At 51.6% G+C, this 14,670-nt stretch overlaps 6 protein-coding genes across 6 annotated transcripts; 4 read left to right on the top strand and 2 right to left on the bottom strand.

Moving 5' to 3' along the window:
• Nucleotides 1–234: 234 nt before the first annotated feature.
• N7498_000766 (uncharacterized protein) lies at nt 235–2,988 on the top strand (the record flags this gene model as incomplete). Its single annotated transcript, XM_058447829.1, has 5 exons — nt 235–369; nt 443–719; nt 776–1,407; nt 1,458–1,734; nt 1,784–2,988. 5 exons carry the CDS (start codon nt 235–237, stop codon nt 2,986–2,988), a joined length of 2,526 nt encoding a protein of 841 aa, XP_058313240.1.
• A 632-nt stretch (nt 2,989–3,620) lies between these two features.
• On the bottom strand, nt 3,621–6,608 carry N7498_000765 (mitofusin; the record flags this gene model as incomplete). Its single annotated transcript, XM_058447828.1, has 4 exons — nt 3,621–3,982; nt 4,038–6,112; nt 6,174–6,222; nt 6,299–6,608. The coding sequence occupies 4 exons, from the start codon at nt 6,606–6,608 to the stop codon at nt 3,621–3,623; spliced, it is 2,796 nt and encodes a 931-aa protein (XP_058313239.1).
• A 160-nt stretch (nt 6,609–6,768) lies between these two features.
• Nucleotides 6,769–7,743, top strand: N7498_000764 (ESCRT-III subunit protein DID4; the record flags this gene model as incomplete). Its single annotated transcript, XM_058447827.1, has 5 exons — nt 6,769–6,821; nt 6,871–7,085; nt 7,143–7,203; nt 7,274–7,534; nt 7,591–7,743. Exons 1-5 carry the CDS (start codon nt 6,816–6,818, stop codon nt 7,741–7,743), a joined length of 696 nt encoding a protein of 231 aa, XP_058313238.1. The 5' UTR covers nt 6,769–6,815.
• Nucleotides 7,744–9,535: 1,792 nt separating this feature from the next.
• Nucleotides 9,536–10,963, top strand: N7498_000763 (uncharacterized protein; the record flags this gene model as incomplete). The annotated part of the gene is made up of 1 exon (XM_058447826.1): nt 9,536–10,963. One exon carries the CDS (start codon nt 9,536–9,538, stop codon nt 10,961–10,963), a length of 1,428 nt encoding a protein of 475 aa, XP_058313237.1.
• A 582-nt stretch (nt 10,964–11,545) lies between these two features.
• On the top strand, nt 11,546–12,698 carry N7498_000762 (triose-phosphate isomerase TPI1; the record flags this gene model as incomplete). Its single annotated transcript, XM_058447825.1, has 6 exons — nt 11,546–11,583; nt 11,687–11,966; nt 12,049–12,123; nt 12,232–12,344; nt 12,400–12,614; nt 12,670–12,698. The coding sequence occupies 6 exons, from the start codon at nt 11,546–11,548 to the stop codon at nt 12,696–12,698; spliced, it is 750 nt and encodes a 249-aa protein (XP_058313236.1).
• A 277-nt stretch (nt 12,699–12,975) lies between these two features.
• N7498_000761 (mitochondrial distribution and morphology protein 10) lies at nt 12,976–14,496 on the bottom strand (the record flags this gene model as incomplete). The annotated part of the gene is made up of 2 exons (XM_058447824.1): nt 12,976–14,342; nt 14,400–14,496. The coding sequence occupies 2 exons, from the start codon at nt 14,494–14,496 to the stop codon at nt 12,976–12,978; spliced, it is 1,464 nt and encodes a 487-aa protein (XP_058313235.1).
• Nucleotides 14,497–14,670: the final 174 nt, after the last annotated feature.

The following is a 14,670-nucleotide window of genomic DNA, read 5'->3' as shown; positions in this document are numbered from 1 at the left end:
GCGCCCGCCGTGACGGATAATTTCTTGTTGCCTGATTCCCCAGGCTTCAACAAGCGTACAAAACCAACGGTCTTATCTTATCGTGCAGCACGTGACTTTGCATTATCGCGACGCGCGGGACTCGACTGACATTCAGATCTAATTTCCCCCAATACTCGGCGCTAGGGCTCCCTGCTAGAGACGCCATTGAAACTTGAGCGGGGTCCCTACAGATCATGCAGAATGGCAGGGACAATGGCTTCCGGCAAGTCGACCAATATACCCATCTTTCAAATCGCGACCCAATTTCTAACCGGCGGAGTTATAGACAAGGAGCACCCGCTCGAAGGCGCAGTCATTTGCTTCACGTCGGTCCCACTAGAGCAAAGGGTATGTCTCGTGTTAACGATCTGGTCTTTTCCGCCGTCATGGACGCAGACTAATGCGCAAATCTCCTATACAGACTCAACTCATCAGAATTGCAAAGGAAATGGGCGCATCTGAACGACCCGACTTAACATCGGACGTGACCCATCTACTTGTCGGGGCGACGGACTCCCCAAAATATAAGTTTGTGGCCCGCGAGCGGAACGATGTGGCCGTTTTGAAGCCAGAATGGATCGAAGCCGTACGACAATCATGGATGCAGGGAGAGGACACCGACATTCGGGCGTTGGAGGAAGAATATAAAGTACCCGCATTCTTCGGTCTCACGATCTGTATTACCGGATTCTCCGATAGTGAGTCCTCAGAACTTCCACGACGAATGGGTAGACAAAGCTGACATTCATCCCAGTGGCCTTTCGGACCAATATGCATGACAGCGCCGTACAAAATGGAGCCGAATTCCGCAAAGACCTGACCAAAAGCGTCACACATCTTATCGCACGAAACACGGAGGGTGAAAAATACAGATTCGCAACGCAATGGAATATCAAGGTTGTGACGGTCAAGTGGTTCCATGACTGTCTCGAGCGCGGAATGACCCTCGATGAAGAAAAATACCACCCAATGCTGCCACTGGAAGAGCAAGGCGTGGGGGCATGGAATCGATCTTTCCCGCCGGCGAAGGCACAGGCGGGGAAAGAAAGGTCTTCTGCCAAGGATAGTTTGTCAAATCCACGGCCTAGGAAGAAGTTGCGCCGAACTGCAAGTACCAAGTTGGTGGGTCAGAACGAGAATATTTGGGGAGACATCATGGGCGCGGGCTTTGCAAATACCGAGACGACGGGATCAGGAAGCGGCCAGACAGGAGAACTCGAGGCCGAGAAGCCTAAACCTTTCATTCAAGCCGCAAAATCGTTTGCGAGTGAGACAACCTTCAACGAAACCATGGACAATCGTCAGCAGCCGGAGACACATTCGAAGGTACCGGAAGGTTTTCTCGATGGGTCCTATTTCTTCATCCACGGGTTTTCCTCTAAGCAGGTGAGTGGTAATCATTTTGATTTGTCGTGCAGATGACTTACATCCGCCAGATGGGCGTATTGCGGCATCATCTTCAATTCAACGGAGCTCAGTGTGTGGAATCATTGAGCGAGTTCTCTCGCCCGAGCATACCAAAAACTGGCCAAGGACTGTACATCATTGTACCCTACAAAACCCCCAGATCAGAGATCCCATCGACCGACGACCTGGCTTTTGAGTGTGAAGTTGTAACCGACATGTGGCTAGAAAGGTGCCTTGATGCCAGAGCACTGGTCCCGCCAGAATCACATGTTGCGAGCACACCGTTTCCGAAATTTCCTCTCCCAGGTAAGTTATTACCAGCTAGGAAACGTCGACTTGAGTCTAATCGCTCTAGGGTTCACGGGCATGCGGATATGCTCTACTGGCTTTGCGCGTATCGACCTCCTGCACCTCTCCAAGCTTGTTGAATTGATGGGGGCTTCATATGATGAATATCTTACATCCAACGCCTCCGTATTAATATGCAACGACCCCCAATCTGCTAGTCATGATAAACTACGACACACATATGAATGGGGAATTCCAGCAGTATCTGCCGACTGGCTGTGGATCTCCATTCAATCTGGTCAGAAGAAACCATTTGAGCCTTATACCGTCCGAAGACAGAGAGCTCAAACCAATGGCAGCATTTCAAAACCAGGCGCCAAGGAAAGGCAGTCACATCTCATAGGCAAACCGCGGGACGAACATTCTAGAGCATCAACGGAATCTTTTCAGAGGGAGACAACCGATAAGCTCGTACCAGCAAAAAACAGCAACACTCGAATGATGCCTATCATTGGCGACGGATTCTCTAAAGAAGAGGATCCCTATAAAGCACCCTATGAAGCACCCAAACCCTCAGTACCAGAATCACGGTCTCCCTCGCTGGACAGGCCAGCAGACAATCCGCTATCCGAAGACCAGACTTCCAATCAACCGGCACCAGACGAGGCGACTCCGGCCGCCCCATCCGCGCTGGACACGGCACTCAAAGGACTTCTACAGCAAGCACAAGCCGCTAAAACGCGACAGCAAAGCGAGAACGTCTCTACCAACGAAAACGACAGCTACCCACCTCGAAGGAAACGCAAGCCCCTCTTAGGCCGCGCACCATCTCATCCTTCCGCAAGACCAGAGGCCATAGTCAATCCCTCTCGCGCCAGCTCAATCGACACACTCAACGACGACGGCCTAGGCAGCGCCCTAGAAAGCGCCAACCCGAGCCGCGATAACTCACTATCCCGCACCAACAGCCGCAACGACCAAAGCCTCTCGTCCTTTTTTAGCGGCGGGAAATTCGACTTCCTGACCGACCGACTCCCAGCCCCGATTGACGGCGAAGATGAAGAGAATCAGGAACCTCAAATGACCCAGCTGGACTACGAGGATGCCGATGCGGCGGCTATGAGAGCGGAGTTTCTGCGGGATGCTGGCAAGGATGTTGGGAAGCTTAAGAAGCCTGACACTCTACTTGGTCAGGTTCGTGAGTTGGAGGATATTGGGTGGGGGTCTGGGCGGAGGACGAGGAAGCAGCCTCCTAAACTCGATGATGAGTGATGCTCTTTCTCCGCTTTTCTGATTCGCGGGTGGTGTTAAAAAAGGTTGGTATTATGGCTTTGCATTGCGAATGGCGCTCCTTTCACTGCATGGAGTTCGGGTGACAGATATGATTCACTTTTAACATCCCATGCTAGAAAAATAATACATGTCCACCAGACTCAGGCGGTTTTGTAGACTTATATAGCCATCCGTGATTGTATTCAGAGAAAGATGGGACAAATGTAACCTACCCCAAGCCTTGATTTTACTGATCCTCCTAGAAAATGATTGGACCAGCAGGAACGAAGAGACCAGAGGAGCTATGATTGCAGAAAGAATCACGCTGTCAATTCAGATGGGAATATTGGGCTAAAACTTGAAATGACCTCCGATGCACACCGACACGCCATGAAAAAGAGACACAAAAAAAGAGCAAGACTGTATGTACTTGTACTGCCTTTTTCTGAGATGCAGTGACGGCATCAGCACGAAAAAATACCACAAAAGAAAAGGGATATCGAGAATGAGGAAGGACAGAGAAGAAAACCTGTACTCGCTCGTAGAAATCGGGGATATGAGGCTTGAAATTGGAGCGGGGATTAAGGAACCAGCAGCAAAAAGTATCGTGGTCAACGGATGCACGGTCATGCTCACGCCTCGAGAGCGCCCATGCCACCGGGTAGCGGAGCGTCAAGGTCGAGACCTTCCACAGTCTGTCGGTTCTCACTACTATCACGGATCAGGTTTGCGAAGTACTTGGTGGCGACTTCGCTTTCCTGCTTCACCTTGCTGACCTCCTGCTTGCGTCTAGCGAGATCCTCAATGTCTTGGGCCATGGTGGCCTGCAGATTAGTTGCGGGCAGACGGAGAATGCGACGAACCTCACCCGAAATGCGGTTCGCATTCGAGTGGACGTAGTCCATGTCGGCGAGGGTAGCCGCGATCTTCTTAGACAAACGAGGAGGCAAGGTGCTCGGGATAGCGGACAGTACATAGGCCGTTGTCAAAAGGGCTGTTCAGACGAGTTAGCGTGATTGTACAGACAGATAGAAGGCCTAGAAACTTACCCGCAGCAAGGATACCCGGGAGGAACATCCGACGCATGTTGTTTGGACCGACAACCTTGACAGCACTGAGTGCGCTATCCACCCAGCTAAAGCCACCGAAGGCTCTGCCACCAAGAACAGTAACGGCGGTCATCGCCACACCAGTTCCTGCCATCTTCTCCTGGCGCTCCCAGAGACCAGCAATATCAAAGAAGTCCCAGAGTTCGACCTCGGTATGGACTTGCCGACCAGTCAAGTGACGACGACCGCGACGGAACATCAGGTCTGCTCGGAAATTGAGCGCGGAGAATTTGTCCTCGCCCACATGCAAGAGACCGATGTTTTGGATGAAGCCGACTCCCTTGACAGTCTTCTCTCGGGCATAATCTTCGCAGCCCGTGACGGCCGAAGAAATTTGATCCAGCATTGCGAGCTTGAGGTCCTCGGCGTATTGGAACACCGAGAAAAGACCAGGATAGTCAACGCCAAGGTCTGCCTCGGAGACCCGGGCAATGGTATCGTTCAAAGTGGATCGGGTGTGGTTGTACACATCCTCACATGATTCATCGATGGCCTTGTCAACGCCCTCTGCAAGCTCGCCCTTTTTCTTCTTGCCATTCTCATATGCAGGCTCAATCTCCGACAGTTCGTCCATCACACGTTTGAGCTCCGACTGAGCGACATCACGATTGACCGTTGCAAGCGAGTTGAGATCAGCAAGCAGGTTCAGAAGGTAGGTTCGTGCAGGCGCAAGCTTGGACCGGGATCGTTTCTCGAGAACAAAGCGTCGTAAAGCGCTTTCCAAGTTTTCAAAGTCCTGGATCTTTTCCTTCTCTTTGCCTTTGCCCTTATCCTTGGATTCACCCTTGTCATCCGCGTCGTCTCCATCATCGTGAGGATCGCCTCCACCACCACCACCCCCAGACCCAGAGCTAGACTGTGACACAGGCACGGGAGGGGCAACCGGAATAGCGTTGCTCGACACAAAATGTACAAGTTCATCGGCCTCCTTGTATGTACGAGGACTAAGCTTGCCCACTTGATCGAGAATCAGACGCTCACAACGTTGCTTGTCCCGGATCTGATCGAAGCCGTTCACCACCATGAAAATGTAAGCTTTCTCATGTGCAGCGTTTAAAATGAACTCCTTCGCCGAAAGGGTGAAGTGGTTGGCGGCAGACACGACGAAGACGACAACATCGATTTCCTCCTGTCTAGCGAAGACGGCCGTCGTTTTCAAAGAGTCCGAGTTCAAACCAGGCGCATCGATCAAGGCAATATCCACCACACCATTGTTGAGGAGAGATTCGTCAATAGATCGCACATCCTTCACGTAAACCTTGCATTGCATGTACTTGGAGTTGTCGACCACGATGTTCTCAAGTTCGGACAGAGCGTAAACGTCGTACGTGCTTTCGTCGTTGCGGCTGTACTGGACATCTTTGTGCACCGCATGTACCTCTTCAATTCCGCAATTCTCCCGGGCGTCAAGCACCTCGCAGAAAAGGCTGGTGCAGGGCTGTTGATCCTCGGGCAAGATCTTCCGTCGAAGAAGAGCATTGCAAAATGTTGATTTTCCGGCATTTAGATCTCCAGTAACCAATACCTTGCTTGACGTATCCTCGATCCGATCTCGCAGGGAAAGAAGATGCTTGACGCTTTGGCTGATCTTCCCATCCAGCAGTGACGCAATCGAGGCTTTCTCCAACGAGTGTACCAGCTCGGCCTGGGACAGCGCACCCAGTTTCAGATCCAGCTTCAGAATAGAAAATTCTTGGGCGATTTGAGGAGTCATCAATCGAGGTTCAGGCGTTGCGCGGCGCTCGGCAGAGGCACTAGATTCTCCGAAATCCTCTCCGCCCGTTGTAGTCGCCGCCCGTTTCAGCAATCCAGGCCGAGGAGGAGTCGATGGTCTGCTGCCACCCTTTCCAGCATCCGAGTAGGTGTGCTGGAGAGCCGGCCGATCCGCAGACGAAGGAGCAGCGTTCTGTACCGAAGGGTAGTGAGCGGGCCATTGGCGATTCATGTCCTGCAGCTCCTTCAACGTATCGATCGTCCGGGAGATGGCGCGGCCAAGTTTGGTCCGATTCGAGTTGCTAGAAGGGCAGCTGTTAGAATTTTGAAAAAGCCACAGGATATTTTGAGCATTTCACATACTAAAGAAGTTGGTGAACATGGTTCGCAACAATTTGTTTCTCATGTTCCGCTAGAGCGTGAAAAATTTCATTAGCCAAGCTGTATATGATAGAGCCATCGTATCACCATCTGTTCGAGTCACTCACCAGCAGGATTCCACTCGCCGGGTCGCGTCGGAGTATGTACGGGAGTCGGTCGGTCCTCCATCAGTCCTGCACGCCAAGCGGCACTCGAATCGCCCGCCATGGCGCTATCGCCCGCGATGCTGCCTCCGTATCCTGAGTCCTGATTTAGCGACGTCATCAAGGCCGTGGCGCTTTCCGAGGTTGAGCCATTGCCCACAGTCATATAGGCTGGCGGGGGTTGGAAGAAAGGGTTCCGTTCTTCATCTTCGCCGGGAAACCGAGAAGAGCCGGCTCTCGAAGAGCCGTCACCGGGGAAATATTCCTGACTCATAGCGAAGTTTAGGGAGCCATGCGAGAGGATGTTTGTTTGGAAGTTGGATGGGGAGATTTCTAAACTTCGGTGACGTTGGGGCTCAAAGGGGTTTAGACCCGGCATGTGACCAGGTACGGTTACCGTTATCTTACGTCCCGCTTGATGTCACTGTCCTGCGAGTGAAGCTCCAGAGGCTCTATTATTGGCATATTGCATATTACAACCATGAATGTGAGTTGTCTTCAACCTATCCATGGCCTGTTATTGATGTGTCTCTCAGATCGTCGAATGGGCGTTCGGCAAGCGCATGACGCCCGCAGAGCGTCTGCGCAAGCACCAGCGGGCCCTGGATCGAACGCAACGTGAGCTGGATCGAGAGCGCGTGAAGTTGGAGAACCAGGAGAAGAAACTGGTACAGGATATCAAAAAGAGCGCCAAGAACGGCCAGATTGGAGCTTGCAAGATCCAGGCCAAGGATCTGGTGCGGACACGAAGGTCAGTCTACACGCCTGCGCTCCTTGTCGACCTTGGCTGATTGTAACGACACGACAGATACATTCAGAAGTTCTACCAGATGCGCACACAATTACAAGCCATCTCGCTTCGCATTCAGGTACGAGAGAGGCTATCATGCCAACCCCCGCCCCCACTTCTACAGATGCTTACCGTTATTTTCCGAACAGACCGTCCGCAGCAACGAGCAGATGATGCAGTCGATGAAAGGCGCAACTATGCTTCTTGGTAGCATGAACCGACAAATGAACCTTCCCGCCCTTCAGCGCATTGCGATGGAATTCGAAAGAGAAAATGAAGTTATGGACGAACGGCAAGAGATGATGGACGACGCAATCGACGAAGCTACGGGAATAGAAGGCGAAGAGGAAGAAGGGGAGGACATCGTTAAGGAGGTGCTCGATGAAATCGGTGTCGACCTGGGCCAGTCGGTTCGTTTCTCTACGCGTACCAGGAAATGTGTATCATTTGCTGACCGACCTTATAGCTGGGTGAAACACCTTCGGACATACAACAAGCAGAGGCTGTCGGCAAAACTCCTGTTGCGCAAGCCGTTGGCGGCGGCAGTGGAGGCGGAGGAGGCGCCGGTGATGCCGGCGACGATGACCTCCAAGCAAGGCTGGACAGCCTTCGACGATGACGACCTATCTTTTCTTTGCGTTCATATTCTACGCTGTTCATTACGAGGCTCCGCAGTCGGATTGAGTTTTTGGTATCAGCCTCATTTTTCATAGTTGCCTTTCATTCCAAGGTGTTAGCGTGTACTGCAGTTGGAAGCATTGCTGCCTTCAATATACCTCCGCGACATAGATGTGGCAACGCGTCAAGTTGAAGGCCTAGTCTTCAATTGAGCTCGTCTATCAATGAGACCATGTCTATTATTGCAATGAGAACTAGAACGATAAAATCTGAAACAAGTCAATGGATGCTTGCTTTTGTTGCCAACTATCCGTCTGAAATGCCTTGGAATAACGCCGCCTCCAGAGCGGGTTGTCCTCATATACCCACTTCCTGATGCATGGAAATTTTGGCAACTCCGTAAGATTTGACCCCTCACTCGGGTGCTTGCTGAACATAGCTTGCAAAACGTCAAATGTGGTTTCGACCGGAGGAAGGCCCTAACTGTCCGATTTGCCCGGCGCTCATCATCGTGGTGTGTGTTTCTACCTTGACGGCATAATGTAAAAGTTCGTTCGGATCAACATCGGGTGGACTTTGTTTACATGCAAGGAAAGCTTTAGCATAGGCTGTATTTGTTTAGCATATTTCAGAATCAATAAGGACAGAGAGGAATGAATAACTTTCATCCTGTACCTAGTGTTCCATAGATCTCCATGGACCGGACAAGGCTCTCATATATTTGCCGCGTATATTCAGTCTCGATTGGAATCACAAAATTCATCAAATTTGAGTCTATTTGAGTCAGGAAACCGAGTCTAAATACTGGGGGCTAGCAAGGAGAGAGTACAAGACAGCCATGTCTTCACTGAATGAAAAACACAAGACGTCGCCAGAGAAATTAACAATGGGTTTAAAAGGCGATTCAAGGAATAAAATTCCCTGTACAAAAGCCTAGTTCGAAGACAAAGAGCTCTTTGCCCCTTGAACCATTTAGACAAAATGGAAAGATCGAGGATTGTTTGGATTCTAGAGAACAGCAGAGCCGCATGTCGGGGCTGATGTTCTTGGCAAAACCCTGGACAGATTCGGTTTCTCCTCACTTAACCGACGAACAGATAAACACCAACCCGCGAAAACACCGCACAAGGAGATAAAATTAGAATCTACTCGAAGCCCAGGTGAAATACCAAGTCCCCGCTTCATGTTGAGGCTCATGCTGATTCTCACTGTAATCTTGCCGTAACTGCACGCAAAGATTGATTAGTGGAACCTACTGGCCCGGATTTGCAACGAGAGGTCAAAGCAGATAAGATGAGCGGTTACAGGATGAGGCTGTTGTAGCGCCCTGTTTCTTTGAGGCTGACGTGGAGCGGAACGAGCGCAAGATGCATGATCACCACAAACCCCCAAAATTAAAACTGCATTGGTGACAAATAAAGTAGAAGCCTACCCAAAAGAACGTGGCTTTATGCAACGTGACTCGGAAATCCACTGCCGGAATGCACGTTATTGGCGGTTGGCTTCACCCGGGTTAACCAGTATGTTTAATGGAAGTGCAGCTGAGAAGAGGATCTTAGCACGAGGCCAAGAGCCAGGATCCAACTGGACCAATAATTACACGAACTAGCTATCCTAGGTAGCAATGGCCTGCAGATATGAACCTTTGTTCACCCGGGCACTTCCTGGTCATGGAATTGTATAAAAGATGGGGGAAAGACAGTTACTTGGGCCTCTACAATCTAAAGGACTTTCAGATCTCCACTTTGGCAATTTATGTGCTCTACAGTGGCGTCATCTCTTCTTCTGGAACCATGACTACCTTTCACCTGGACAATGATACTGCAAATGACGGTCAAGAGAGCCATCCCGACTCCGGCCAGGCTCAGTCTGCGCAAGCATCGCCCCAGATTCGAGCCAATACTGTCCACTTCGACCATCCTGACGACTCCTGTTCAACGCCAACTTTGGATTCCGTTTCCGAAGCACCAAATGCAACAGTCTATGAAGGCTACAAGTTCTTCAAAGCTGATCCTATGCCGGGCCAAAAGGCAACTTGGACTCGGGTGGAGCGTACTCAAATGCACCTTAACCAAAGTGAGTTTTACAAGATGGTCCGGAAACGAGCAAACAAGGTGTCTGCAGCGCAGCAGTATCAAAACCTTTCAAACACTCGTCGTGCTCATGTCAACCAGCTGATCCATGAGCAACGGCGGAATGATCCCAACGTTGAGTGGAGCTGTGTTTACGCCAAGGAGCGCGACCGACCTTCCAAGGCCCGCAACGCTCTCCGCGATGACTACGAGACAGTCTCCATGGACATTATCCTTATGAAGAGGCCCATGAAGACGAAGACCTACCCAAGAACACCGATGGGTGATTTGGTGGACCTTGGGATTCCTTTCCGTCTTGATGGGAATGAAGTACAAAAGACGGCTAATTCGAGCTGCGAAGCCATGCCTAAAGAACGACTCCCGGAGCTGGCTGCATCCGGCTGTCATTCTCTGCCTCCTAATCCATGGTCTCAGAAAGACTGGCCTCGCGTCCCGGGTCAAACAAAGGGACCGACTCGAGTGGTTCAAGGCCCGCTCCCTCGCCCTGTTTCGCTCACCACTCCTTTTACTAGGCTTGACTTGGGTCAGACCACTAGTGATCAGGATGGAGGCTGGTCATCCGAAGCTTCCAGCGGGAAGGACGACGAGTCTATGATATTTGATCATTCTCAATCTGACGTGAGCTCCATGATTGAGGACGAAGGTAGTATGGATTGTGAATGCGAGGAGCCTCAAACTGCACAAGAGAATACCTACCAACAGCGGTCTCGCAGCCCGACTCACCGTAACGGCGGCTATGGCTTTCACTACCGCAAGAAGTCGAGAGGCCTTAATATGGAGAGGAAGGAAAGATATAATTCTTGGAGGCACTACCACATCGACATGATGGGTGCCAAAAATATTTTGCCGGCCAAGCGGGCCCGGGGCTCTGGAGCAGGAAACGTAGATCCTAAGGTCTGGGAGAAGAGATATCGGTTTCATCGAATGGATGGTGAGGAGTTGCGCAGTCGGCTTCTTGACTGTGAGGCGCGGATTGAGCAGTGGGAAAGAGCATTTGAGCATCAAACACGGACACTGAAGCAAATTATTGAAGAATCACGACAGCTGCAGCGGTCCCGATCTTTCTGGGACTTCTCTCGGATACCCCACTACGGATTTGAGTGCCCGAAGGGTGGGAATACTGAATAGTTAACCACTTCACTCCTTTTGACACTTTCCGTTTGTTTGGATTGTGTTTTGGGAGCAGCACGAGAGGCTATGAGGATCGAGAGACTTGAATTTTATATGGAGAATCTGTGGTGATCTGGAATAGTCATGGGAGGAAATTGTGCTGGAGAGGAAACAGAGTTGTGTCTCCATATCGCCTTTACGCAAATCCTGAAACAGTGATCTGCTACGCAGAAATATGATGCACCCGATGGATAGGGAATTCTCGGCCCGATGCCATAGAGCATCCTTGATAGTTGGGAGCTAGATAGGATCTTTAGTACATACACAAATGGGTTCGAATGTAGTATCATATTCGTTCAGCAAGAATATACTCAGTCTCAGATCCTAGTTTATTTACAAGCTTTACATGAAAGGAACTCTAACGTGGAAGTTGTATACCGGTGGATCCGATTCGGTTATGTCATGGATGCCCGGTGAGGCACCGATCGCCGGGAGTGAAGATGCCCCTCCATTTCTCTTCTCCGCTCGCTTCTTTCTCCATACACATCCCAACTCTCTTCTATTTCTTCAAATCAAGTCATATCAAAACAATCATTCACCATGCCTCGCCAATTCTTCGTCGGTGGTAACTTCAAGATGTACGTGCCATCTCTCCCCAGCTACCCCGCGGTTTTCAGAGCCTCTCCATCCCACCCGAGCAACGTTATCTACCAGAACAACCACAATTGACCAGCAACACAGGAACGGTGTTCAGGAGAGCATCACCAACATCGTGAACAACCTCAACTCCGCCAAGCTCGACTCCAACACCGAGGTCGTCATCTCCCCCCCCGCCGTTTACCTCGCCCTCACCCGCAGCTTGGCCGACCCCAAGATTGGCGTTGCCGCCCAGAACGTCTATGACAAGCCCAATGGCGCTTTCACCGGTGAAATCAGCGTTGAGCATCTCCGTGACACCAAGGTTGACTGGGCTGTCATCGGCCACAGCGAGCGCCGTGTTATCCTGAAGGAGTGCGATGATGTATGTGTCCCGCTATCCGCAAAACGAGCCGAGAGCTTCGGCACCTACACCCAGAATTCGGCCAGACTAACAAACTCCGCAGTTCATTGCCCGCAAGGTCAAGGCCGCCATCGAGGGTGGCCTTTCGGTCATCTTCTGCGTTGGTGAGACTCTGGAGGTACGTCATTCTACTTCGGTTACCCGTTTTTTTTGCGTCCCGGTGTGGGTCATCGGGATAGGCATTGACAAAGGTCCTCCGCTTACACCCGACTTTTTACAACTATAGGAGCGTGAGGCCAACAAGACCATCGAGGTCGTCACCCGCCAGCTCAACGCTGCCGCTAAGGAGCTGAGCAAGGAGCAGTGGGCCAAGGTTGTTATTGCCTACGAGCCCGTCTGGTAAGACCTCGCTGCCCACAGCATATACGTGAGCTTAATGCTAACCGCTTCCCAGGGCTATCGGTACCGGCAAGGTCGCCACCACTGAGCAGGCCCAGGAGGTCCACGCCGCTATCCGCAAGTGGCTCGGCGAGGCCATCTCCCCTCAGGCCAAGGAAGACGTCCGTATCATCTACGGTGGCTCCGTCAGCGAGAAGAACTGCCGCGAGCTCGCCAAGCAGCCCGATGTTGACGGCTTCCTTGTTGGCGGTGCCAGCTTGAAGCCTGCCTGTAAGTTGATGTGCCTAAACCCTCTCCTGAGCCGTGATGCTAATCCAGTTTGCAGTCGTCGACATCATCAACGCACGCATCTAAGGTGTTTTGTAGATAATTTGATACTCCGTGCCAACCAAAGGTTGTGCACCGTGAATGTGAGGCTTAATTTGGTAGGCCAAGAGCTAAAAAAGAGCTTTCAACGTGAGATATGTTGTCATGAGAATATATGTACAATGTGCGAACCGCCAGTATTTCCGGGTTTGCGGCGTATTAAACATGAAGTATATAAAGTAGATGTTGGCCAAACAGCAGTCAAAAGGTGTAGTACACCAGAAGAAAACCAAGAAGAAACGTGAAATGATCAGAACAACATCACTCATGAAGAGTACATCACAGACACTCCAACCCCGCGCCAGTACGACGTGCCAGGCCCGCCGCCTCCACTCTGCGACGACCCACACCCCGAGGCAGCGGAGGATACACTGGGTGACAGCGAAAACGAACCAGGGCCCAGCCCGACACCCGCGCTAACCAGGAGCTCCTTGACTCGGCCCTCCCAGAGCAGACGGACATTCCAGGATTGGTCGATGCGGAGCTTGATCACGGAGTCGTCGGCCTCGCTGTCATCCGCATGCGATCTGACAGCGGACTCGGGTTGAACCGGGTCAGAGAGGAGTGGAGAAGAAGGCGGAGATCCTGGCAGAGAGGCGGAGAAATCATACATGCGCATTTTGCGGCGTGCCCATTCAAGATCGTCGTCGCTGGACGGGGTTTTTGATTTCCTGCGCCAGAGCTCACAGCCGGCAACCATCTCACTCTCCCAGCTGTAGACGTTGAAGCCGAATCGGGAGCTGAAAGCGAGGTTGGGTGATGCACGGAGGGAGTATGTTGTTGATAGAGAGCCGGTGATGGGTGTGAGTGTCAGGGTCAACGTGTAGGGGAAAGTAGAAATGGGGGCGGGGTAGTTGGATGAAGAGGATGTTGTCGAAGGCACTTGAGTTGCTGCTGGAAGTGTGGTGAAACGCAACCCTGTCGACATGCCAATCAATGAGGAAATAGGCGAGTAGTATGCCTCCGCGCCGGCCGACAGCAGTGACAATGCAGGCGGGGCATTAGCTGGAGTGTAGCGAGGATCAGGGCCAAAATTCCAGAGTCCGCGCCAGCCAAAAAGTGCATTGTCGGTACTGAATAGATATTCATTGCAGTATTTGCCCGTATCATGGGAAAGCTGGGTTAGCATGGAAGCCTGCGGCGCGGAGTTTGACATGGGCGGTCCTTGGGTGGAACAGACCGCCAGAGACAGTTGCATGGTCGGAGAAATCCTGCGTAGGAACAGCGCATACAGCGTAGTGGGTGATGGGAGATGCAAAGAGGCATGTAGAAGAGTCGCTTTACGCTGCGCAGCCTCCGTAGTCTGATCCCCATCTTTGCTCTTTGGTAATCCCGGGCGCAAACCATTCTTGATCCCAGGGATGCTCACGCTGTCCAGCAGAGAATCCAATCCCCATGATTGCACAGGAGCAGATGGCGCTTGCACTTGGCGATATCCGGGCGAGATCTTTCGAAGAGGAATCAAGGCGCTCCGGCTGGGCGTGTTGTGGAAGGGCACCGTGCTGAAGAGGTATGATACTGATCCATCAAGCAGTCCTACCGTGCCGAGAGTGTAGCTGGTTGCAAAATGTGGCGTAGAGAGCGAGGCAACACGGACGCGCAATCGCTCAGGAGTCGAAAAGTCCAAAATCGCTGTATTCAAAGCAAGTCAATTGAAGTCCACGGCGCATCCCTGAATTGTCAACTTACACTGCGTGGTAGTCGTCAAGCAGGAGTATGAATTGTCGCGGTTCCAGCTGGTAGCCTCAGCAAAGGCCAGCTGGATATAATCCATGAAATCCAGCATTGTCCCGTCGAGGCGGAGTCAAACGCAGCGACATGCGAGAAGCCAAGTCCAGTCCAGTCGCAGCTGCTTGCCCCATCGGGGTTAGTGGGGGTCGGATAAGCCCGGGGCAACTGTTGATCCGGTTATCAGCGAAAAAAATGCCACACTCGGTCCCCGTCTCTATCGAACAGACTT

This window comes from Penicillium cinerascens, assembly GCF_028974065.1.
Source record: "Penicillium cinerascens strain IBT 15544 chromosome Unknown contig_16_segment0_segment0, whole genome shotgun sequence".
Classification (NCBI taxonomy): Eukaryota; Fungi; Ascomycota; class Eurotiomycetes; order Eurotiales; family Aspergillaceae; genus Penicillium; species Penicillium cinerascens.
Note: the sequence above shows the minus strand (reverse complement) of the source record. Positions and strands in the feature narration are given on the sequence as shown.